Source organism: Triticum aestivum, chromosome 1A (genome assembly GCF_018294505.1).
Source record: "Triticum aestivum cultivar Chinese Spring chromosome 1A, IWGSC CS RefSeq v2.1, whole genome shotgun sequence".
NCBI lineage: Eukaryota > Viridiplantae > Streptophyta > Magnoliopsida > Poales > Poaceae > Triticum > Triticum aestivum.
Window position 1 is genome coordinate 302,129,211 of NC_057794.1, and position 24,363 is coordinate 302,153,573.

General features: G+C 43.8%; 1 protein-coding gene across 1 annotated transcript; it reads right to left on the reverse strand.

Annotated features, from left to right (window-relative positions):
- Positions 1–536: 536 nt before the first annotated feature.
- On the reverse strand, positions 537–1,312 carry LOC123121302 (uncharacterized protein At5g01610). The gene has a single exon (XM_044541257.1). The coding sequence runs from the start codon at positions 1,232–1,234 to the stop codon at positions 773–775; it is 462 nt and encodes a 153-aa protein (XP_044397192.1). The 5' UTR covers positions 1,235–1,312; the 3' UTR covers positions 537–772.
- Between the last annotated feature and the right edge of the window lie 23,051 nt (positions 1,313–24,363).

Below are 24,363 nucleotides of genomic sequence, written 5' to 3' on the forward strand. Positions count from 1 at the left end.
ATTTAGCAAGCAAGGCAAATCCGCCATGTTTAGTTTTTTGTTAGGATTTGCCATTCTTAATAAAGAAAATTGACGTCCTTGTGACAACATAATTTGTACTCTAACATTTTCTATTACAGTGAGTTATAAAAAAAACGTTTTCTTGCCATGCTTAAAAATTCTGACGTTCGCCGATTATCAAAGTCCATTAGTTATGGTCCATAGCTATCGATTTGAATCGACGGTGGCCTATTGCGACCCTGACCATACATATGATTGGCCAGGCTTTCTAGACAATTAACATACAGTTTTGTTAAAGCACATTTAGATATGCAACAAGTATTGCACATCTAAATCCTATGTCATTAATCTTACATGAAGATATGTGTGGATATTTTCTTTTCCTTTTTTTTTGTTTATATTTGATTGAATCACTTAGATGTGCTATAGACAGACCACATAAGCTAATTTGTGACCAATAAATGCATACCGGTACATCTCAACAAAATTCTAGATAAACGCTGGCTCCTGCGAAACGCCATCAATGGATCTCATGCTAAACTGGAATCGTATAGAGCTCATTGATATATCCACGATGGTACAAAGGTTAATTGAAACAACGACTCATGCGAGTCTTGTTCAAATGATCAAGCCGTATCAATAGAGTTTTCCATGTGAAATATACTATTTCCCCCAGCAGCAGTAGCTAAGTAGTAGTAGTAGCTAACACTGGCACTAATTGAATAGCAAGGCAAATCACCGAGCAGAAGCCCACATGTAAAAAGCATATGATTCACGAGACGGCCGCAGCGACGGCGGCGCGGTCGTGGTAGCCGCGGCAGTGCGGGCTGCTGGCGAAGTCGCTTAGCGGGAAGGACGTGGAGACGGGGCTGATGTAGAAGCTGAGGCGTTCGCCGGCGCGGTCGACCTCGGCGACGGGGATCCACAGGAAGAGTACCTTGACGTAGATGCCCTGCAGCGCCGCGAGCTTGCCCGCGCTGGCGGCGCCGGCGATGCGCGTGTCGTACTTGACCAGCCACTGCTTGGCTAGCAGGAACTCGCACTCCCGCGGGAAGTACACCTGGAAGCCGCCGTCCCGATCGAGCTCGTACCCCTCCACCCCCTCCGGCAGGATGCCCCGCGGGAAGTCGTACCGCTCCAGCATCTCGTACGCCGTTGGCGTGTCCTCCGCGGACGACGCTGCCGCCACGGCGACGGCGGCGAGGAGGGGGAGGAGGAGGGGGTAGGTGGCCATGGACGGCCGGGGAAGTTCTTGCTTTCTTTGGCTTTGATTGGGTCCGACCTGGCTGCTTTGCTTACTTGACAAATGACAATGAAGGTGTTGACTTTAATACAGTAGCGTATCGTTGGATGGATGCTCACTTGTTTGTAGGGTACTACCCCTCTAAATAAATATAAGAGCGTTTACATCTTACTGAAGGGAGTATTTTATTTACAGAAATTAGAAATTAAATATATTTTTTAGTTTATGTTTGGTTGGAAGGGTTTCAATAAAGGCGATGCTAGGCGTCGGTGCGTCGGGGGAACGTTTCGGCCGGTCGCACCCTAGCCGTCAGATCAGCCCGTCCCGAGCCGTTGGATCCTTATCCAACCAGATCGTCGTCTTCCTCTCGCGAGCGTGTAACGAGCGTCGTCTTCCTCTCGCGAACCCCATCTCGCCGGCCGCCCCGCGTTCCCCCTCGTCGCCGCTCCTCCCTCGCCTACCCTCCTCTTCCCTGGTCGCCGTCCTCGCCGGCCGTCTTTCCCGGCCGCCCTGGTCGCCGGTCGCCCCGGTCCCAGTCCTCGGCGACCATCCTCTTCACCGGCTTCGCCCCATGCAATAGCAAATCCCTACGGTTGTAGCTTCCATGGCCACCGTTGCAGTTCCGGTGGCGACGACTGGAGCTCACTGGCGTGCTCACCGGTGTGCTCGCCGGCGCTCATCCCCCGCTTGCGAACAAAAAAAATCGAGCGCCCAGGGAGATGCTCAGTGCTGCAAACTACGACGAAAAAAAGCTACAACTAGCGATAGGAAAAGCTTCAACCGGCTACGAAAAAAGCTTCAACCAGTATACGACTGGAGTTATGGATGACCAAGAAAAGTTACAACCGGTGACAGAAAAAGCTTCATCTAGCGATGAAAAAAAGCTTCATCGGACTATAAAAAAAGTTTCAACCGTGGAAAGAAGGCATGGATGAAAAGTTACAACCGGTGATAGAGAAAGTTTCATCTAGTGATGAAAAAAGCTTCATCCGACTATAAAAAAAGTTTCAACCGTGGAAACGAAGACATGGACGAAAAGTTACAACCTGTGACAGAAAAAGCTTCATCTAGCGATGAAAAAAGATTCATCCGACTATAAAAAAAGTTTCAACCGTGGAAACGAAGCCATGGACGAAAAACGAAAAGTTGCAACCGACAGTTATAAAAATTACAGCCGCATTGGAAAAAGCTTCAAACTTCTTATCTCAGCTGCGATCCCGCGATGAAGATGACGCCATTTTCCTGCAACCGTAGTAGATTTTTGCTACCACCGGCGATTGAATTTGCTACAACCAGTTTCAGCAAAAAAAATCGCCATGGAGGTGTAGTCTACCATGGCTGGTTGCAGCTCCAACATGGCCGGGTCCGGCGAGGTAGGCAGAGCTCCGATGCTGCGAGGTAGCGCGTCGCCGTGGTAGCACCCCGTCGCCCCTAGTTGCAGCATCTCCCGTGGTCACCGCCCCTCGGTCGCCGGCGAGATGGGATGGTCACCGCGCAATGCCATGGAAGCTTCGAGCAGGGAGGGGAGGCGTGGTGCTGCGACCGGGGGGCGAGGGGGGAGGGGGAGAGGGGGAAGGGATGGGGAAGGGGTGGGGTGGAGGGGGCAGAAGAAGAGGGCGGCGCGCGCCCCGGCGAGCTGCGCGAGATGTGCGGGAGATGCGATGAAGAAGACACGAGGAAGAGGGAGACCGGCCCAATGTTTCGCCGGTGTCCCGGCCCCAAACGTTTCCCTTTTAATAATTGGTTGGGTTAGCATATTCGACCAATCATTGAAGAAGTCGTAAGAGTAGTTATAATGCGTGGTGCGTATTTTACTGCTCAGGGGTTCGTATATTTTATGAGTGCAAGCGATCTCTGCTATACTTGTCTCTTCAATATACTGTATTATCTAAAGGGCGTGATGTGCCATCTAAGTTCACTTCATTACCTATTTGTGCCTCCTCCATTTTTTCTTTGTTTTTTTATAATATATGCACAAGAAAGAAGTGCAGCGTTTCGGTGCTCACGCTCATCTGCACTGGGTCAGAAAAAATCATAAAAAAATCAAAAATAAAATAAAAAGTTCCAAATATCTTTTGAGTGGTAGATAATTTATTGCGTGAGGTCCGCTTCAATTTTCAGATCATTTAGACATCTGAGTAGTTCTCGGCAAAAAAGACAAATCGAATTAAAACACTGCATGAATAATAAATTTTTTTTACAGACTCCGAATTTTTCTTTTTTTACTGAAATCTACTGTACTCAGTTATAGATGATTTGAAAATTAGAGCGAACCTCACACGTCAAATTATATAACACAAAAAAAATTTGAAATTTTTGAATTTTTATTGTATTTGTTTTGATTTTTTTCATCAACGCAGATGTAGCTGAGACTGGTCCGAGAAGTGGATTATCGTACGAGAAAGTAACTACACGCTCAAAAAAGTTTGGCTGTAGCCGTTAAAAAAAGCTACACATGCACGTTGTGCTAGCTATCGTGGATCAATCGAGGTGCTTGCTTGTATGTTTGGTCCGAGGCTAGCTTTCTACTCTCTCCGTTCGGAAAATTTTGTCTTGCGCATAGTTCATTTGCATTAGAAAAAAACCTTACAATTTTTAAATCTTTTATTAATCACCCCTCTGCTTCTTCCTCCCTTCCCCCGTCGCGCGTGGCAGGAACCAGCCCCAGCCACCGGCGGCAGCCGTCGTAGGGTCAGCGCGCCGCCGCTGGCCCGCTACCAATCTGCGCCTCCCTGCCCATGTGCGCCACCTGCATGAAGGCGAGCTGCGCCGCCGCCCACCTGCGGCTTCTGCTACTTCGAGGTGACCACTTCGGTGAGCGGCTCCTCCATGACTGACGCGCGCCTCCTCCTCGTCACCCTGCTCGTGTCTGCAGCCTCTTCCTGGCGCCCGCCGCGGCCACCCACTCCGGTGCGGGATGTGGGCAAGTCCCAGGACGCCGCTCCTCTCTCTCTTTCTTCCTTTCTCTAACCCACATCTCCCGGCGGCGATACGACTGCGCGCCCGATCAAGTGTCGCCGCCGCCGCTCCTTTCCCACCATCGCTGCCACTCCTTCCCCGCCGTTGTATGCTCCTTCCTCGTTCCTCAGTTGTTTGTTCCTGTCAATGATCAGTCAATTTAGTGAAAATTAGTGAAATTTGTGTACTCCTGTGATGCCCCGATTCAATCGTACACTAATCATACACGCAAATATGTACAATCAAGATCAGAGACTCACGGGAAGATATCACAACACAACTCTAAACGCAAATTAATATAATACAAGCTTCATATTACAAGCCAATGGTTTTCTGGGCTCGAATACAAAAGCTTGAAAGCACAAGAGTCAGCGGAAGCAACAATATCTGAGTACAGACATAAGTTAAACAAGACTACCTTAAGAAGGTCAGCACAAAAGCAACAACGATCGAAAAGGCAAGGCCTCCTGCCTGGGACCTCCTAACTACTCCTGGTCGTCAACAGTCTCTACGTAGTAGTAGGCACCTCGGGGTAGTAAAAATCGTCAATGATGGCATCTGACTCTTGGGATCCACCATCTGATCGCAGCAACCGGATATAGGGGAAAAGAGGTAGCAAAGCAACCGTGAGTACTCATCCAAAGTACTCGCAAGCATCAGATATATACTAAGTTTGCATTGGTATCAAAGAAATAAGCTGTATCTGTGGATTGAACTGCATAATGCCAGAAGAGAAGGGAAAACGTAGCCTATCGAAGACTAGCATCTTCAAGAGTCTTGCAGCATTCAGAAGAGTACGTAATAGCATTTTATAATTAACAAGCATGTTGTAGTAATAATGCCCAGAGATCCTTCCTTGACTTCATGCAAGAAAGCAATTCTGGAGCCAACATATCCATCTCATGTCTCAAGTATCCATTTCTAAGTGTAATAGATCGGGATACAACTCCGAGCGTCCATTATCGTGGACACGACTGTTCGAATAGATAACTTCCCTATAAGGGTGCACCACACATTACCCAACACGCTTGATTACTCTAGCCGGACACACTTTCCTGGGTCATGCCCGGCCTCGGAAGATCAACACGTCGTAGTCGTACCTAGGCTCCACAAAGAGGTCCCCACCGATCTAGATCCTAAGCACTCCGAGGTCTTGGGCCCATCGCCCTTTGCACTCCGGATCGTTATGTGACGAGCTGGGACGAACACCACGTCATCCTGGATGGCACTGCCCTGACAGGCCCACTATGCTGAACTGGATGTCTAACAGAGCTTTCGAAAGAACGTACGACGCCGAGTGCCCATAACTGTTCCCGCATGGCGGTTAGTGTGTATAGTCCAGTGGCCAAGTCAGATCAAACACCCAAACCCTTAGTGTATTGGGAGCTCGCGGAGAAGAGCCGAGACTCACGATCATGTGACCTCGTCGCCCCATATCGACGAAATGCGGCAAGGGCTAGCCCATCCCACTCCGCAGCGGTCTGCCTACCTGGCCGTGCCTCGTAATTATCTCGCAGGTACCCTCCAGGCCAACCCGACTTCACATCAACTCGCGGGCACCCCTCGGACCGACCCGTCTTTTAAATGGTTCTGTGGTAACGTCAAAGTAACAGTGTGTCCAAAACACCAAAGGGGAATCCGAGGAATCACCCTCGATGGAATCCACTTGATGTAATCGTCAAGGTGAACTTAAGAGGAATCACCATCTGATGTCTGCTAGACTACGTCGGTATTTCCCCAAAGAGGAAGGGATGATGCAGCACAACGACGGTAGGTATTTCCCACAGTGATGAGACCAAGGTTATTGAACCAGTAGAAGAACCAAGCAACACTACGTAAACAACACCTACACACAAATAACAAATAGTCGACACCCGACGTGTTAAAGGGGTTGTCAATCCCTTTCGGGTAACGGCGCCAAAAATTGGCAAACGGACGTGATAAAATATGATAGATGGGATAAATAGATCTCGGATAAAATAAATTGCAGCACGGGATTTTATATTTTTTGTTTAATAGATCTGAAAATAAAAACAAAGGCAATTAGATCGCAAAGGCAAATATATTAAGGAAGAGACCCGGGGGCCGTAGATTTCACTAGTGGCTTCTCTCGAGAAAAATAGCAAACGGTGGGTAAACGAATTACTGTTGGGCAGTTTACAGAACTTCAAATAATCATGATGATATCCAGGCAATGATCATTATATAGGCATCACGTCCAAGATTAGTAGACCAACTCCTGCCTGCATCTACTACTATTACTCCACACATCGACCGCTATCCAGCATGCATCTAGTGTATTAAGTTCATGGAGAGACGGAGTAATGCAATAAGAACGATGACATGATGTAGACAAGATCTATTTATGTAGAAATAGACCCCATCCTGTTGTCCTTAATAGCAACAATATATACATGTCGGTTCCACTTCTGTCATTGGGATCAAGCACCGTAAGATCGAACCCATCACAAATCACCTCTTCCCATTACAAGATAAATAGATCAAGTTGGCCAAACAAAACCCAAATATCAGAGAAAAAATACAAGGCTATAATCAATCATGCATATAAGAGATCAAAGAAGACTCAAATAACTTTCATGGATAAAAATAGATAGATCTGATCATAAACTCAAAGTTCATCGGATCCCAACAAACACACCGCAAAAGAATTACATCATATGGATCTCCAAGAGACCATTGTATTGAGAATCAAACGAGAGAGAGGAAGCCATCTAGCTACTAACTACGGACCCAAATGTCTACAAAGAAATACTCACCCATCATCAGGGGGGCACTAGTGGACATGATGAACCCCTCCGTGATGGTGTCTAGATTGGATTTGGTGTTTCTGGAACTTGCGGCGGCTGGAATTGATTTTCGTCGATTCCCCTAGGGTTTCTGGAATATTGGGGCATTTATAGAATAAAGAGGCGATCCGGGGGGCACCCGAGGTGGGCACAACCCACCAGGGCGCGCCTGGGCCTCCAAGCGCGCCCTGGTGGGTTGTGCTCCCCTCGGAGCACCCCCCAGGCGCTTCTCCGGCCCATTGGATGTCTTCTGGTCCAAAAAAATCCACAAAAAGTTTCGCTGCATTTGGACTCTGTTTGATATTGATTACCTGCGATGTAAAAAACTTGCAAAAAACAGCAACTGGCACTTGGCACTATGTCAATAGGTTAGTACCAAAAATGATATAAAATGATTATAAAACATCCAAGAATGATAATATAACAACATGGAACAATCAAAAATTATAGATACGTTGGAGACGTATCAGCATCCCCAAGCTTAATTCCTGCTCGTCCTCGAGTAGGTAAATGATAAAAATAGAATTTTTGATGTGGAATGCTGCCTAACATGTCATCTCCTATTATTTTTTGCATGGACATTTGGACTTTTATATGATTCAAAGCAATATATAGTATAGTTTTGATATGAGACTTAAATACTCAAGCATATCAACAAGCAACCATGTCTTTCAAAATATCAATGCTAAAATAAGTTATCCCTATCCCATCATTCTCAATCATTGATCCATTCATGAAACACACTCGCATATTAGCTACACCAAATGCTCAAGTACGATCATAGTGCCTAGTTGGTGCTTTATAAGAGAAGATGAAGACTCAAATTAAAAAATAAAAATTGCATAAAGTAAAGAAAGGCCCTTCGCGAAGGGAAGTAGGGATTTGTAGAGGTGCCAGAGCTCAAAGCAAAAATTAAGAGATAAAAATATTTTGGGAGGCATACTTTTCCCACCAACGAAAACAACTTAGAGTTCCCCACACTTTCCATGCTAGATATATCATAGGCGGTTCCCAAACAGAAATTAAAGTTTATTCCTTTTTCCATCATACTTTTACTTTCCATGGCTAACCGTATCCACGGGTGCCTTCCATACCAACACTTTACAAGGAATTTATTATTTGACAACATAAAGTAAGTTCATTTTTTATTTCGGGACTGGGTATCCCTAATACCTTTGCCTTACTCTCGTGCAATGAGAAGTGAATAAACACTCATCGTGAGAGTAAGACATCTAGCATGGAAAATATCGGCCACTCCTCACCGCCTCGCGAGCGGTACGAGCATACAAAAGAGAACTTTATTTTCAAAATTAGAGATGGCACATACAAATTTGCTTAGAAAGGCAAAAGAATACCACATATAGGTCGGTATAGTGGACTCATATGGCAAAACTGGTTTAAAGGATTTTGGATGCACAAGTAGTGATCATTCTTAGTGCAAAATGAAGGCTAGCAAAAGATTGAGAAGCGACCAACCAAGAAACGAATAATCTCATAAGCGAGCATTAAGCATAGTTAACACCGAATAATGCACCAAAAGTAGGATGTAATTTCATTGCATAACTATTGACTTTCGTGCTTGCATAGGGAATCACAAACCTTAACACCAATATTGTTACTAAAGCATAATTACTCATCAACATGACTCACATATCGCATCATCATATCTCAAAACTATTACAAGGAATCAAGTTTATTTTGTCCAATGATCTTCATGAAAGTTTTTATTATATCCTTCTTGGATATATGTCACATTGGGACTAATTTTCATGTGTTGCTTTTGATAACCTCAAACAAATATAAGTGAAGATCATGAGCATAATATTTCTTTCTCTCAAATTAATTTAAGTGAAGCAAGCAAGAATTTCTTAAATTTTTTACTAACTCTCAAATAAATCTAAGTGAAGCAAGAGAGCATTTCTTCAAAAATAACAAAGCACACTGTGCTCAAAAAGATATAAGTGAAGCACTAGAGCAATTCCATAGCTCATAAAGATTTAAGTGAAGCATATAAAGCAATTCTAACAAATCATGGCATAATTTTGGCTCTCTCAAATAGGTGTGTCCAACAAGGATTCAAGACTTAAAACACAAAGCAAAACAAGCAAAGACTCATATCGCACAAGGTGTTCCAAGCAAAACTCATAGTATGTGACGAATAAAAATATAGCTTCGAATAAAATACCGATGGTCATTAGAAGAAAGAGGGGATGCCACTCGAGGCATCCCCAAGCTTAGTTGCTTGCTTCTCTTTGGATAATAGCTTGGGATGCCATGGGCATCCCCAAGCTTAGGTTCTTCTTACTCATTATTCCTTCATCCATCGTAACATCACCCAAAACTTGAAAACTTCAATCACACAAAACTCAACAAAAACTTCGTGAGAGCCGTTAGTATAAGAAAACAAATCACTACTATAAGTGTTGTTGCAAACCAATTCATATTTTATTCTTGCATTATATCTAATGTATTCCAACTTTTCTATGGCAAAAACTCTTCAAAGAAAACCATAGAATCATCAAAACAAGCACACAACACAAAGAAAATAGAATATGTCAAAAAATAGAACAATCTGGGTATTTCAAATACTTCTATAACTCCAAAAACTCTGAAAAATTAGGATGGCCTGAGCAATTTGTATATTAATCTTCTATGAAAAGAATTGGTATTTTATCACGCTCTGATTAAAAATGAAAATCATTTTCGTGAGTGTAAAAGTTTCTGTCATTCAGCAAGATCAAGTCAACTATCACCCAAGAAGATCCTAAAGGCTTTACTTGGCATAAACACTAATTAAAACACAAAAAACACAATCATAACAGTAGTATAATTGTGCTAACACTCAAGAACAGGAATCAAAAAGCAAAAATAAATTTTATTCATTGTGTTGCCTCCCAAGAAGCGCTATTGTTTCACGCCCCTAGATGTTAATGATGTCTCCCCGGCAACAGCGCCAGAAATACCATTTGATGTCTGCTAGACTACGTTGGTATTTTCCCAAAGAGGAAGGAATGATGCAGCACATCGACGGTAGGTATTTCCCTCAGTGATGACACCAAGGTTATCGAACCAGCAGGAGAACCAAGCAACACTACGTAAACAACACCTGCACACAAATAACAAATACTCGCAACCCGACGTATGAAAGGAGTTGTCAATCCCTTTCGGGTAACGGCGCCAAATATTGGCAAACAGACGTGATAAAATATGATAGATGGGATAAATAGATCTCGGATAAAATAAATTGCAGCACGGGATTTTTGTATTTTTGGTTTAATAGATCTAAAAATAAAAGCAAAGACAAATAGACCGCAAAGACAAATATATTATGGAAGAGACCCGGGGGCTGTAGTTTTCACAGGTGGCTTCTCTCGAGAAAAATAGCAAACGGTGGGTAAATGAATTACTGTTGGGCAATTGATAGAACTTCAAATAATCATGACGATATCCAGGAAATTATCATTATATAGGCATCACGTCCAAGATTAGTAGACCGACTCCTGCCTGCTTCTACTACTATTAATCCACACATCGACCGCTATCCAGCATGCACCTAGTGTATTAAGTTCATGGAGAAACGGAGTAATGCAATAAGAACGATGACATGATGTAGACAAGATATGTTTATGTCGAAATAGACCCCATCTTGTTATCCTTAATAGCAACGATACATATGTGTTGGTTCCCCTTCTATCACTTGGATCAAGCATCGTAAGATCGAACACATCACAAAGCACTTCTTCCCATTGCAAGATAAATAGATCAAGTTGGCCAAACAAAACCCAAATATCGGAGAAGAAATACGAGTCTATAATCAATCATGCATATAAAAGATCAAAGAAGACTCAAATAACTTTCATGGATAAAAAGAGATAGAACTGATCATAAACTCAAAGTTCATCGGATCCCAACAAACACACCGCAAAAGAATTACATCATATGGATCTCCAAGAGACCAATGTATTGAGAATCAAACGAGCGAGAGGAAGCCATCTAGCTACTAACTACGGACCCGAAGGTCTACAAAGAACTACTCACGCATCATCGGAGAGACACCAATGGACATGATGAACCCCTCCGTGATGGTGTCTAGATTGGATCTGGTGTTTCTAGAACTTGCCGCGTCTGGAATTGATTTTCGTCGACTCCCCTAGCATTTCTAGAATATTGGGGTATTTATAGAGTAAAGAGGCGGTCCGAGGGCACCCAAGGTGGGCACACACTGGTACGCGTCGGTCCTATACAAACGGTTTTTAACCCCTTTCTGCGACGTCATTTGGAATCATCGCCTAGTGAGTGTGGGCGATAAGGGGGTCCTTCCCACACGGTCCAGAAACCATTGGGGATATGCCCTCCTGGCACACACGCTCAGCAAAATGAGGTCGCGTGCGACCGGCGAGCGCTCAAATACGGAACTACGTAAAGTAGAGCTAAAAAATACAATTATATGGCGAAATTGTTTCCGGTCGCAAGTACATCCCACATAGTCAGTCCCCGCTAAACGTTTCCGTTCGTATGTACATCCCACACAGTCGCTCCAAGGAAAACGTTTCCATTCACAGCTTCAGCACTTAGCTACCCCATTACACAACTGCACCAGCACCAAGTTTCACATGCAACATGTAGAAACTTTCGAAATTGGCATCATAGATGGTATATAGACATATGCATCTCATTTGGGAAACTGCTGAAGTAGAAGGCGAATATTGAACCTTCATTGATGTTGAAGGTCTTTGCAACTTTAGGCCAGTGTCTGTGGATGATTGACCGTCTGTCCTTCATCCTCTTCAGGAACACTTGAATATTAAACCTTGGGTGTTGTATGAAAACCTTCCTCGCCTCCTGACCATAGAGGTGGGTTGAGAGGTAATCATCAGTGAACTGCTTTGAAAAGGCCTGAAAACAAGGATGCGAATAAATATCTTCTCTATATTAGAAGTGGGGCAAAGGAATAAAAAAGGCAAGGTATAATAGTTAGTACCATCTTGTAGTGAACTGATGTCTTCTTCATTGTGTAGACAAAGATCTTGTTGGTTTTTGTCGCTAATTTGTTTATCCTAACAATCTTTCTGAGTTTCTTGATTTGATTGATATTCATGGACAACTCATTTCCCCATATGCAAAAAGGGTCGAACAGTGGGTCAAAACCTCTGACAGCAGGACCTACATGTGCAAGACCAAATTGTTAAAAACCAAAATATTAGAATGGTTCCTGCAATTGCACAATAATGTTCTATTAGACAATGGACCATGCACGTGCTAACCTCGATTGTAAACCTCAGTGCTTCCCACTGTTTCCCTGCAACACATATAAGGTAGTTAGTCATCAGGTTAAGTAAGGGTTCCCATGCTATCAGTAAAATATGTTGATGAAAAATAAGCACATTGCAAATTCATCAGATTAATTCAAGCCACATGGAAATCCCATTTATCTAAACCAAGCATGATTAAGAATTAGGAAATATAGCACTTGTATATGTTTCTCATGTATTAAGTGCAGCCAAATTCGATTTATTCCTCACATGCACAACAATACAAAATTCTACCCACGACAATTGGATATCGCATTGCAGAATTGAACGAAGCAGTTAACTAAACACCACACCAAATGAACCAACATTAACTCAGGACCACATTGCACAATATAACATACTCCTAATAGAAGATCAGACAGTTAACCAAACAGTTAACTACATCAAATTGTAACAATTGTATTTGTTTCTCATGTATTTACTACAACCAAATTGTAACATCCCAAAGTTTCAATTTCGAATGTTATACAATAGATAATCATTGCATATCATATTTTATTGCATTTTGGTTGATCCTAGAAATTCTACGCAACTCAAGGACCCTCGGAGAGAGTTGGAGATTTCGTTATTTTCATATTTGAGTTTTCTCAAATTTTGAAAAATAGGATCATTTGATTTTATTTATTTTATATTCAATTATTTCTATTACAAAAATATGAGGGAATAAAATGACTTTCCCAAAATTGAAAACGCGAACCGACCTAACGGGCCGTGTCCGACCCGGACACCTGGCCCGGCCGGCCTTATAAGTCGGGGAAGGAGCCCAGCCGAGCCCCAAACCTAGAGCCCGCCCCGCCCGCCTCTGCCGCGCCTTCGCCGCCGCCTGCCGGCCCGCTGACCCTCAGCCGCCGCGCCGGAGCGCGCCGCGCCCGCCGACCTCGCCGCCACCGGTTTTTGTCGAAAAACCGTTCGGTTTTTTCGTTCGGTTTTTTAGTTTCGTTTTTTAATAGATCGGTTTTTCTGGTTTATTTAACTAGCGAGCATTCGCTCATTCGTTTGTTCGTTTTAACGAATGCGTTCATCGTTAGATCCAGATAACGAACGTTTGTTCTTTAATCTGTTCGTCGTTTTTCTTTTTCTTGGATTAAATCCGTGATTTTTCTGATCGCGATTCCTGATCCGATTTTCGTTCTAGTATAACTTTTCGCTCGTTTATCGGAATCAGGCGATTCAAGCGCCTGGAGTTTCGTCTCGAAACCCTCTTTCCGTTTAACCAACTCAAACAAGTTTTTGCCACTGTAAAAATAGCCCTAGATCCAGAATAGTAAATGAAGCCTGTTTCTTTTGCCGTTTGTCTTTCGTTGCTTCGTTCGATTTGATTCTTTCTGCCAACCGGAGTTCTTAAGTTGAACTTTCTGGTTAGATCTCTTATTTGACTTTTACTTGTGCATTAGTTGAGTACTTATTTTATGCTTGTTTGTTTGCGATAGAGTACCCGGAGTGCGCCGCTTGCTACTTCGAATCGCTAGGTTTCCTGGATCATCAGCAAGGCGAGTAACACTTTGATCATACCTCCTACTACTCAGTTTTTGCTGCATTAGATCAATCCTCACACATTGCATGATTAGGATCTAATTAAATTGTGGGTTCTAGGAAGTAGTTGAGGTAGTACCTATTACCTGTTTATTATCAAACCTTTGGGAGTTACTTCTACATTTGCTTATATTGGCATGCTATGCTAGTAGACGTGGATTGGGTGAGTGTATCCATGTCAGATGTGAGATTGTTAAATTAATGGTTTATCTAAGGTGGCAACTTAAACACACATCTGGGTGGATTGAGGCACCTGGGTATTCCAGCGACTGCCTGTTTTTCTTTTGGACCGCCACCTAGGCTCAAAGGGATCATGAGATTATTCATGCTAGAAACTTCCGTGTGCAGCCACAAGCTACTATGGGATCTATCATAGTTGATTAAGTCGTGCGAACTCTTACAGTGGTAGACTAGCAGATGTAGGGGAAAGTAGGTGTAACGGTCTACCCGATCGTAAGGTGCTAGCGCTTCTGAAAGACTATGTCTCGGTCATCCGTTTCTCAAACACCATGTAGTGCGAGAATCCCAACGGAGGAGATCGAGTCTTGTGGGGAAAAGTGCGCAAACCTCTGCAGAGTGTATAAACTAATCATGGTTAGCCGTGTCCCCGGTTATGGACATCTTGAGTATCTAGTACCTGGATTATCATATGAATCTCATCATGTTACTGTAATTAATTTTGTTGGGTTTTGTTTAATGATGATGCTTAATTGGGATTGAGAATGCTGTCAACCATTCTCAATGTTTAACAACTACCATGATAGTTAAATAAAATTTATTCCTTTGCAGTAGGGAAAAATTGGCTTTACGCAAAACTGTAACCATAGAGCTTTCCACCAGCCAAATATGCATATAGTATAGCCTATTATTTTCATTGCTCTCTATGTGTTACATTGCCAGCATATTCCATGTGCTGACCCGTTTCAGGCTGCAACGTTCATGTTGCAGACTTTTCAGACGACGATTAAGGTGCCTTTAGGTCGTGGTTCTATACTCAGTGATGCCGTTGGAGTTGATGGACTCACTTATCTTCCAAGCCTTCCGCTGTTATCGTTATTAGATGGCCTTAAGCCATATTTATTGTAATAAGTTCTCTTTTGAGACACTCGATGTAATAAGTGTGTGATTGCTACTCTGTTATAAATCCTTCAAGTACTGTGTGGTGTCAGCATTACTGATCCAGGGATGACACCTGAGCACAGAGATTGGACCGTTTGAGGTCTGGTCGCTACAAGATGGTATCAGAGCACACGCTGACTGTAGGACACGACCACTAAGCTAAAAGACCTAGATCACTACTCACTCTCTTCTCATTCTGACTTCTCATCTTTTCTACTCTTTAGGATGGCGGATGCAAGGAACAAGTTCACGCAACCGGATGAAGATACACCCTTTGGACGTCACTTGAAGGAAGTCACTAGATACCTAAACATAGGAGTACCAAGCTTCACCGGAACCTACAACGCCACTTTACCTGAAGAGGAGCGCTGGATGATTCAAGTTCAAGTTCCAGGAAGGACGTTCATGCCAGTCACTGAGCCCATAGAGTTTTCTTTTGATGCACCAACTTGGAATCTAGGAAAGAGCATGGCAGCTCACATCGCCATGGGACGCATTGGAGAAGTTTACCGCAATGATCTCAAGGATACTATCTACCAGATTTGTGGGCGCCGAGATGAGCACTGGGAGATGATCAGCACCAGGAAGGATAGATCAATTGCAGCTTTTATCCAGGAGTTAAACCAGCACATTCGACGTCAGGAGAACCAGATGTGCGCCGACATGATAGATCTGAAGAAGGCGAGGACAAGAATCAAGGAACTGGAGGAAGAACTCAAGGCCACACGTGAAGATTATGAAGAGGAAATCGAAGTACTAGTGGAGAAGAATGACGATCTAATCAAGAAGATCGGAATATTTATGGGAGGCCCTACACCAGTAGAAGAAGACGAAGAACCCAAGGAGATTCGCCCGGAAGACTACATCATCATCGACGACACCGACTCGGATCCAGATGATAGCGATGATGACTATGTTGATGAAGCTGGAGCAGATATCATGGAGTCTGCAACCGAAGAATATTTCTAGTAGACCACCCCATCAGTAGTAGTAGTCCACCATGTAAATATAGTAGTCCGAGCACTTTTGCGATAGTTAGATCGATTGTATGCCCTTGTTTGATTGATTGAATGAAGTGAATTGTTTGCTTTTGTCTCATGTGCATATGGGTAGTGTTTTCTCTCTAGACCCCTCTCTATTCTTAAATCTCATCTTTTCTAAACCCTCAGATGCCTCCGAGACGTGACCCCGGATTTACCTTCCCACCGGAGCTCACTCAGTTGATCCAGCAGCAGAACACATTGATGCAGTTGCTAGTCCAGAATCAGAATCAGGGGAACAACAACAATAACCCACCACCACCACCACTTGTTGATCACTTAGCATGTTTTCTTAGGATGAATCTGTCGGTGTTTTCCAGTAGCACCGAGCCGATAGTAGCAGATGATTGGCTCCGCAAGACAGCTAGGGAGTTGACCACGGCAGGATGCACAGATGCGGAAAAGGTGAAGTTTGCCGCACATCAGCTTGAAGGACCCGCAGCATCATGGTGGGAGAATTTCACAGCCACTTTCCCTATTGACACTGTCACATGGGACCAGTTTCAGCAGGCTTTCCGTACTGCCCATGTTTCAGCAGGAGCTATGGCCATGAAGAAGCGAGAGTTTCGCAACTTGCGCCAAGGAGGACGGACAGTTGGCCAGTATGTGGAGGACTTTAGTAAGCTAGCACGTTATGCCCCAGATGACGTGCTACGGATGCAGCTAAGCAGGAGAAGTTTCTGGAAGGACTGAATGATGAGTTGAGCATGCAGTTGATGGTAGCAACCTTCAACAACTACCAGGAGTTGGTAGATCGTGCTCTCATGATTGAAGGGAAGCAGCAGCAGATTGAGAACCGCAAGAGGAAGTATGGACAAGGGAAGTACAATTCAGGAGCTCAGCAGAAGCCACGTTTTACCCCTAGACCGGGAGGACATTTTCAGCATACCCATGGAGGAGGTAGCTCGCACAATCACAATGGCACCAAGAATGGTAATGGGAATGGAGGAAGCAACGGCCAAAACCGCACCAACCCATCAACCCTAGCCAAGAGAGACCTGAGCCAAGTCACTTGTTTTAAGTGCCAGAAGACCGGACATTATGCCAATGAATGTCCTGAATCCCAGAATGGAAATGGCAATGGAAGCTCTGGGAAGAAGCCGAACCCTTTCAACAGGGGACAGGTGAACCACGTTAACGTGGAGGAGGTTGAAGAGCAGCCGGATGCAGTAATCGGTAAGTTTTTGGTTAAGTCATTTACTGCACTCGTTCTTTTTGATACTGGTGCATCGCATTCATACATATCAAGGGAATTCATGGATAAGTATAACCTGCCCACCAAAGTTCTTAGAACACCTATGTTAGTAAGCTCACCAGGAGCGGAGTATATGGCTAGTAAGGGATGTTTTCAAGTGCCATTGAGTATAGGTAGGCATGTGTTTCCCTCGGATTTGATCATTTTGGAATCACAAGGTTTGGATGTAATTCTGGGTATGGATTGGCTGTCGATGTATGGAGGAAACATTGATTGCGCCAGTAAGTCAATTTTGCTTACCACCCCAGAAGGGAGAAGGATCAATTATGTATCCCGGCATGTGCCGAAGAGGACTCAAGTAAATTGTTTAACAGGAGTTGTGCAGGAGGAAGTACCAGTGGTGAAGGATTTCCCTGATGTATTTCCAGAAGAGTTGCCAGGCATGCCACCGGATAGAGATATTGAGTTTTTGATTGAGCTTTTGCCAGGCACAGGGCCAATATCTAAGAGACCATATAGGATGCCCGCAAAGGATTTGGTGGAGATTAAGAAGCAGATTAAGGAGTTACTGGATAAAGGTTATATTCGCCCAAGTTCTTCGCCTTGGGGATCGCCAGTACTTCTAGTGGAGAAGAAGGATGGATCGTTAAGGATGGTTGTTGATTATCGAGGATTGAATGAAGTAACCATCAAGAACAAGTACCCACTACCGATGATCAATGATCTGTTTGATCGATTGCAAGGAGCTAAGGTATTTTCCAAGATCGACCTGCGATCAGGATACCATCAGTTGAAGATTCGAGAACAGGATATACCTAAGACGACTTTTACCACCAGGTATGGGCTGTACGAGTATACCGTTATGTCATTTGGTTTGACTAACGCACCTGCATATTTTATGAACATGATGAACAAGGTGTTTATGGAGTTTCTGGATAAGTTCGTCGTAGTGTTCATTGATGATATCCTGGTTTACTCGAAGAATGAAGAGGAGCATAAGGAGCATTTGCGTTTGGTACTTGGTAAGCTCAGAGAACATCAGTTATATGCCAAGTTTAGCAAATGTGAGTTTTGGTTGAAGGAAGTTGGATTTCTCGGACACGTTATATCCGGAGAAGGTATAGCAGTAGATCCCACCAAGGTTGACATTGTGACAAATTGGGAAGCGCCAACAACAGTTGGAGAGATCCGGAGTTTTCTTGGACTCGCAGGATACTACCGGAGATTTATTGAAAATTTCTCGAAGATTGCGAAGCCTATGACGGAGTTGTTGAAGAAGGATACCAAGTTCATATGGACTGAGGAATGTGACGCCAGTTTCCAGGAGTTGAAGAAACGTTTGGTTACATCACCTGTGTTGATTTTGCCAGATCAGACCAAGGATTATGAGGTGTATTGCGACGCTTCACGTCGAGCACTTGGAGCAGTGCTTATGCAAGAAGGAAGAGTTGTTTCATATGCCTCACGACAGCTTAAGCCTCATGAGTTGAATTATGCTACGCATGATTTGGAGTTAGCAGCCGTAGTACATGCATTAAAAACCTGGAGACACTTTCTCATTGGAAACCATTGTGAGGTATACATGGATCACAAGAGTTTGAAGTATATTTTCACACAGAAGGAGTTGAACCTCAGACAAAGGATATGGTTGGAGCTCATCAAGGATTATGACATGAGATTGCATTATCACCCCGGAAAGGCTAACATAGTAGCTGACGCATTGAGTCATAAAAGCCATGTCAACACCCTAATGACGGGAGATTTACCAAGGGAGTTAGCCGAAAATCTCCGTGAGCTATGTTTGGAGATAGTCCCGAGAGGCTATGTAGCAGCATTGGAGATTCAGTCTACTTTGATGGATAAGATTAGAGAAGCCCAGAAGACTGACAAGGAGATTGCTTCTATCAAGAAGAAAATAAGCAAGGGAAAAGCTAAAGGATTTCGTGAGGATGAGCACGATACCTTATGGTTTGAAGACCGCATTTATGTGCCTAATAATTCGGAGATCAGGAAGTTAATTCTGCAAGAGGCCCATGATTCACCATATTCGATTCACCCAGGAAATAACAAGATGTATTTGGATTTGAAGGATATTTTCTGGTGGACCGGAATGAAGAAGGATATTGCAGAGTATGTAGCGGTTTGTGATGTATGTCAGAGAGTGAAGACAGAGCATCAGAAGCCAGCAGGATTGCTACAGCCATTGCCGATACCCGAATGGAAGTGGGATAAGTTAGGCATGGATTTTATCACCGGATTGCCCAGAGCTCGTTCAGGCTATGACTCGATATGGGTTGTAGTCGATCATTTGACAAAGGTAGCTCATTTCATTCCAGTGAAGACTACCTATACCAGTGCAAAGTTGGCCAAGATATACATGACCAGAATCGTATGTCTGCATGGAATTCCAAGGAGCATTGTATTGGATAGAGGAACCCAATTTACCTCAAAGTTCTGGAATCAGTTGCATGAAACTTTGGGTACCAGGCTAGAGTTCAGTACAACTTTCCATCCGCAGACAGATGGACAGACCAAGAGAGTCAATCAGATTTTGGAGGATATGCTGAGAGCTTGTGCGCTAGATTACAGATCTAGTTGGGACGAGAATTTGCCATATGCAGAGTTCTCTTACAACAATAGTTATCAATCCAGTTTGAAGATGGCCCCTTTCGAAGCCTTGTACGGAAGGAGGTGCAGGACCCCATTGTCGTGGGATGAAGTTGGAGACCGCCAGTTGTTTGGACCGGATCTGATTAAGGAGTCTGAACAGAAAGTGAAATTGATTTGCGATAGGCTCAAGGTAGCCCAGTCAAGGCAGAAGAGCTACGCAGATTCAAAACGCAAGGAGACAGTTTACGAAGTCGGAGACCGAGTTTATCTTCGAGTATCTCCACTTCGAGGAGTTAAGCGCTTTGGAGTTAAGGGAAAGTTAGCGCCACGTTTTGTAGGCCCATACAAGGTTTTGGAGCGTATGGGAGAAGTAGCCTACAAGTTGGAATTGCCCGAAGAATTGTCAGGAGTTCACGACGTGTTCCACGTTTCCCAGTTGAAGAAGTGCCACGCAGAGATGGCTGATATACCGCTGAGAGACATAGTGCCGCTGAAAGCGATTCAGTTGGACAGTGATTTGACCTATGAGGAGAAACCAGTCAAGATTCTTGAGTATGCCAGCCGAGTCACCCGCAGCAAGGTTATCAAGTTTTGCAAGGTTCAGTGGAGCCACCACACGGAGGATGAAGCCACCTGGGAGCGAGAGGAAGATTTGCTGAAGGACCACCCCACTTATTTTCTAGCCAACCTAAATCTCGAGGGCGAGAATCATCTTAAGGGGGGTAGGTTTGTAACATCCCAAATTTTCAATTTGGAATGTTATACAATAGATCATCATTGCATATCACATTTTGTTGCATTTTGGTTGATCCTAGAAATTCTACGCAACTCAAGGACCCTCGGAGAGAGTTGGAGATTTCGTTATTTTCATATTTGAGTTTTCTCAAATTTTGAAAAATAGGATCATTTGATTTTATTTATTTTCTCTTCAATTATTTATATTACAAAAATATGAGAGAGGAAATAAAATGACTTTCCCAAAATAAAGAAATATTGAGGATTTAATAATAAAATCAAATAGGATTTTATTTTGGTTTTATTTGCTATCTTATTTGAATTTAGGAAAAATGCACGTTCTTCAAAATTGCATTTGGGACCCCAATAAATGTTCATCCTGTGCGGCTTGATTTTAGAAGCCGGGGAAAATTTATTTCGAGATTTTTGGAGTCCGTTTAGTATTTCTTTTATTTTTTTCTGAGCATAACTATTTAAAAAAACGCGAACCGACCTAACGGGCCGTGTCCGACCCGGACACCTGGCCCGGCCGGCCTTATAAGGCGGGGAAGGAGCCCAGCCGAGCCCCAAACCCTAGCGCCCCGCCCCGCCGCCTTTGCCGCCGCCGCCGCCTCTGCAACCGCCGCCCCACGCCGCCGCCCGCCGACCTCGCCGCCCGCTGACCCCTCCGCCCGCCGGAGCCGCCGCTCGCCGGAGGTTGACCTCGCTGCCGCCGGTTTTTCTCGAAAAACCGTTCGGTTTTCCGTCGGTATTTCGTTCGTTTTTTAGTTTCGTTTTTTAATAGATCGGTTTTTCCGGTTTATTTAACTAGCGAGCGTTCGCTCGTTCGTTCGTTTAACGAATGTGTTCATCGTTTAGATCCAGATAACGAACGTTCGTTCGTTAATCTGTTCGTCATTTTTCTTTTTCTCGGATTAAATCCGCGACTTTTCTGATCGCGATTCCTGATCCGATTTTCGTTCTAGTATAACTTTTCGCTCGTTTATCGGAATCAGGCGATTCAAGCGCCTGGAGTTTTGTTTCGAAACCCTCTTTCCGTTTAACCAACTCAAACAATTTTTTGCCACTGTAAAAATTGTCCTAGATCCAGAATAGTAAACGAAGCCTGTTTCTTTTGCCGTTTGTCTTTCGTTGCTTCGTTCGATTTGATTCTTTCCGCCAACCGGAGTTCTTAAGTTGAACTTTCTGGTTAGATCTCTTATTTGAGTTTTACCTGTGCATTAGTTGAGTACTTATTGTATGCTTGTTTGTTTGCGATAGAGTACCCGGAGTGCGCCGCTTGCTACTTCGAATCGCTAGGTTTCCCGGATCATCAGCAAGGCAAGTAACACTTTGATCATACCTCCTACTACCCAGTTTTTATTGCATTAGATCAATCCTCACACATTGCATGATTAGGATCTAATTAAATTGTGGGTTCTGGGAAGTAGTTGAGGTAATACCTATTACCTGTTTATTATCAAACCTTTGGGAGTTACTTCTACGTTTTCTTATATTGCCATGCTATGCTAGTAGACGTGGATTGGGTGAGTGTATCCATGACAGATGTGAGATTGTTAAATTAATGGTTTATCTTAGGTGGCAACTTAAACACACATCTGGGTGGATTGAGGCACCTGGGTATTCCAGCAATTTCCTATTTTTCTTTTGGACCGCCACCCAGGCTCAAAGGGATCATGAGATTATTCATGCTAGAAACTTCTGTGTGCAGCCACAAGCTACTATGGGCTCTAGCATAGTTGATTAAGTCGTGCGAACTCTTACAGTGGTAGACTAGCAGATGTAGGGGAAAGTAGGTGTAATGGTCTACCCGATCGTAAGGTGTTAGCGCTTCTGAAAGACTATGTCTCGGTCATCCGTTTCTGAAACACCATGTAGTGCGAGAATCCCAACGGAGGAGATCAAGTCTTGTGGGGAAAAGTGCGCAAGCCTCTGCAGAGTGTATAAACTAATCATGGTTAGCCGTGTCCCCGTTTATGGATATCTTGAGTATCTAGTACCTGGATTATCATGTGAATCTCATCATGTTACTCTAATTAATTTTGTTGGGTTTTGTTTAATGATGATGCTTAATTGGGATTGAGAATGCTATCAACCATTCTCAATGTTTAACAACTACCATGATAGTTAAATAAAATTTATTCCTTTGTAGTAGGGAAAAATTGGCTTTACGCAAAACTGTAACCATAGAGATTTCCACCAGCCAAATATGCATATAGTATAGCCTTTTATTTTCATTGCTCTCTATGTGTTACCTTGCGAGCATATTCCATGTGCTGACCCGTTTCGGGCTGCAACGTTCATGTTGCAGACTTTTCAGACGACGAATAAGGTGCCTTTAGGTCGTGGTTCTATACTCAGTGATGCCGTTGGAGTTGATGGACTCACTTATCTTCCAAGCCTTCCGCTGTTATCGTTATTAGATGGCCTTAAGCCATATTTATTGTAATAAGTTCTCTTTTGAGACACTCGATGTAATAAGTGTGTGATTGGTACTCTGTTATAAATCCTTCAAGTACCGTGTGGTGTCAGCATTACTGATCTAGGGATGACACCTGAGCATAGAGATTGGATCGTTTGAGGTCTGGTCGCTACACAAATTCAATTTATTCCTCACATGGTATACAATAACAGAATGCACCCACAATTATTGAACATCGCATTGCAGAATTGAACCAAACAGTTAACTAAACACCACAACACAAATGAACCAAACGTTAACTGAGCACCACATTGCACAATGTATAACCAAACCAAGCATGCTTGACAACTTGGAAATATAGCAATTGTATTCGTTTCTCAAGTATTTTGTAAAAATAAATTTGATTTATTTCTCACATGGAAGACAATACAAAATTGCAGCCTGAAGAATTGAACATCACATTTGCGGAATTGAACCAAAAAGTTAACTGAAGATGACAACTAATTAACAAAACAGCTGACAAGTGAGCACCACATTGCACGACATATAGAACATATACACTAGAGCAACAGATTGCATGGTAAAATTAGATAGCATAGTTCACTAGAATTTGTGAAGGAAAGGCAGGAGCATCACACGCAACGGGTAAACCGGGCATGCTTAACCGGCGTAGCTAGCAAATGGCAAGGTGCTCCTCCAAGATCTGGGAGTCGGCACGAATGGCAGCCATCGCGACCTCATCCGCACGTGCGGCCGTGATTTGCTTCTCCGCTGCCAAATGCTCCTTGAGATCTTGGCTATACTGCACGTGCACCATGGCTTAGGGCCACACTTATTTGGTGGAGGGGTTGGTGATTTGGGTGGAAGGTGTCCCGCTAGCGCTGGCGATTGGGGCATGTGGGATGTGGAACAAGGAGGAGGATGGGGGTCGGGTGTGGATTACCTGCCTGGATAGACGAGGTCGAGCAGCGTGAAGGAGGGTCTCCGATGAGGAGGCGGCACTGCAAGCGAGTAGTGAACGTTTCAACTTGGAAAGGAAGGCGGAAACAGGGGAAATGTGGCCTTTGTTAAGGGGGAGGGGGCGGGGAGGTAGATATTTCCGCGGAAGCCGAAAATTTGGAATCACTTCAGCGAAAAATTGGCGTTCAAAGTGTCATCAGACACGGTCCCTTATTCAGAACTGCGTATGATATGTGAACATCACAAACGATTTAGATAGCTTAAACCGTGTGTGACGAGTTTGAACGCCAAAAATTTTGGTTCGAATTTCCATGGTTACAGTGGTCATCCACGTCATTACATAATTTGGGTGGACAAAGGAGACTACAACACACCCACACTTCTTAATCGAGCAAGTTCAGCAATTAAACAGAGCTAGCTAACCTAAAT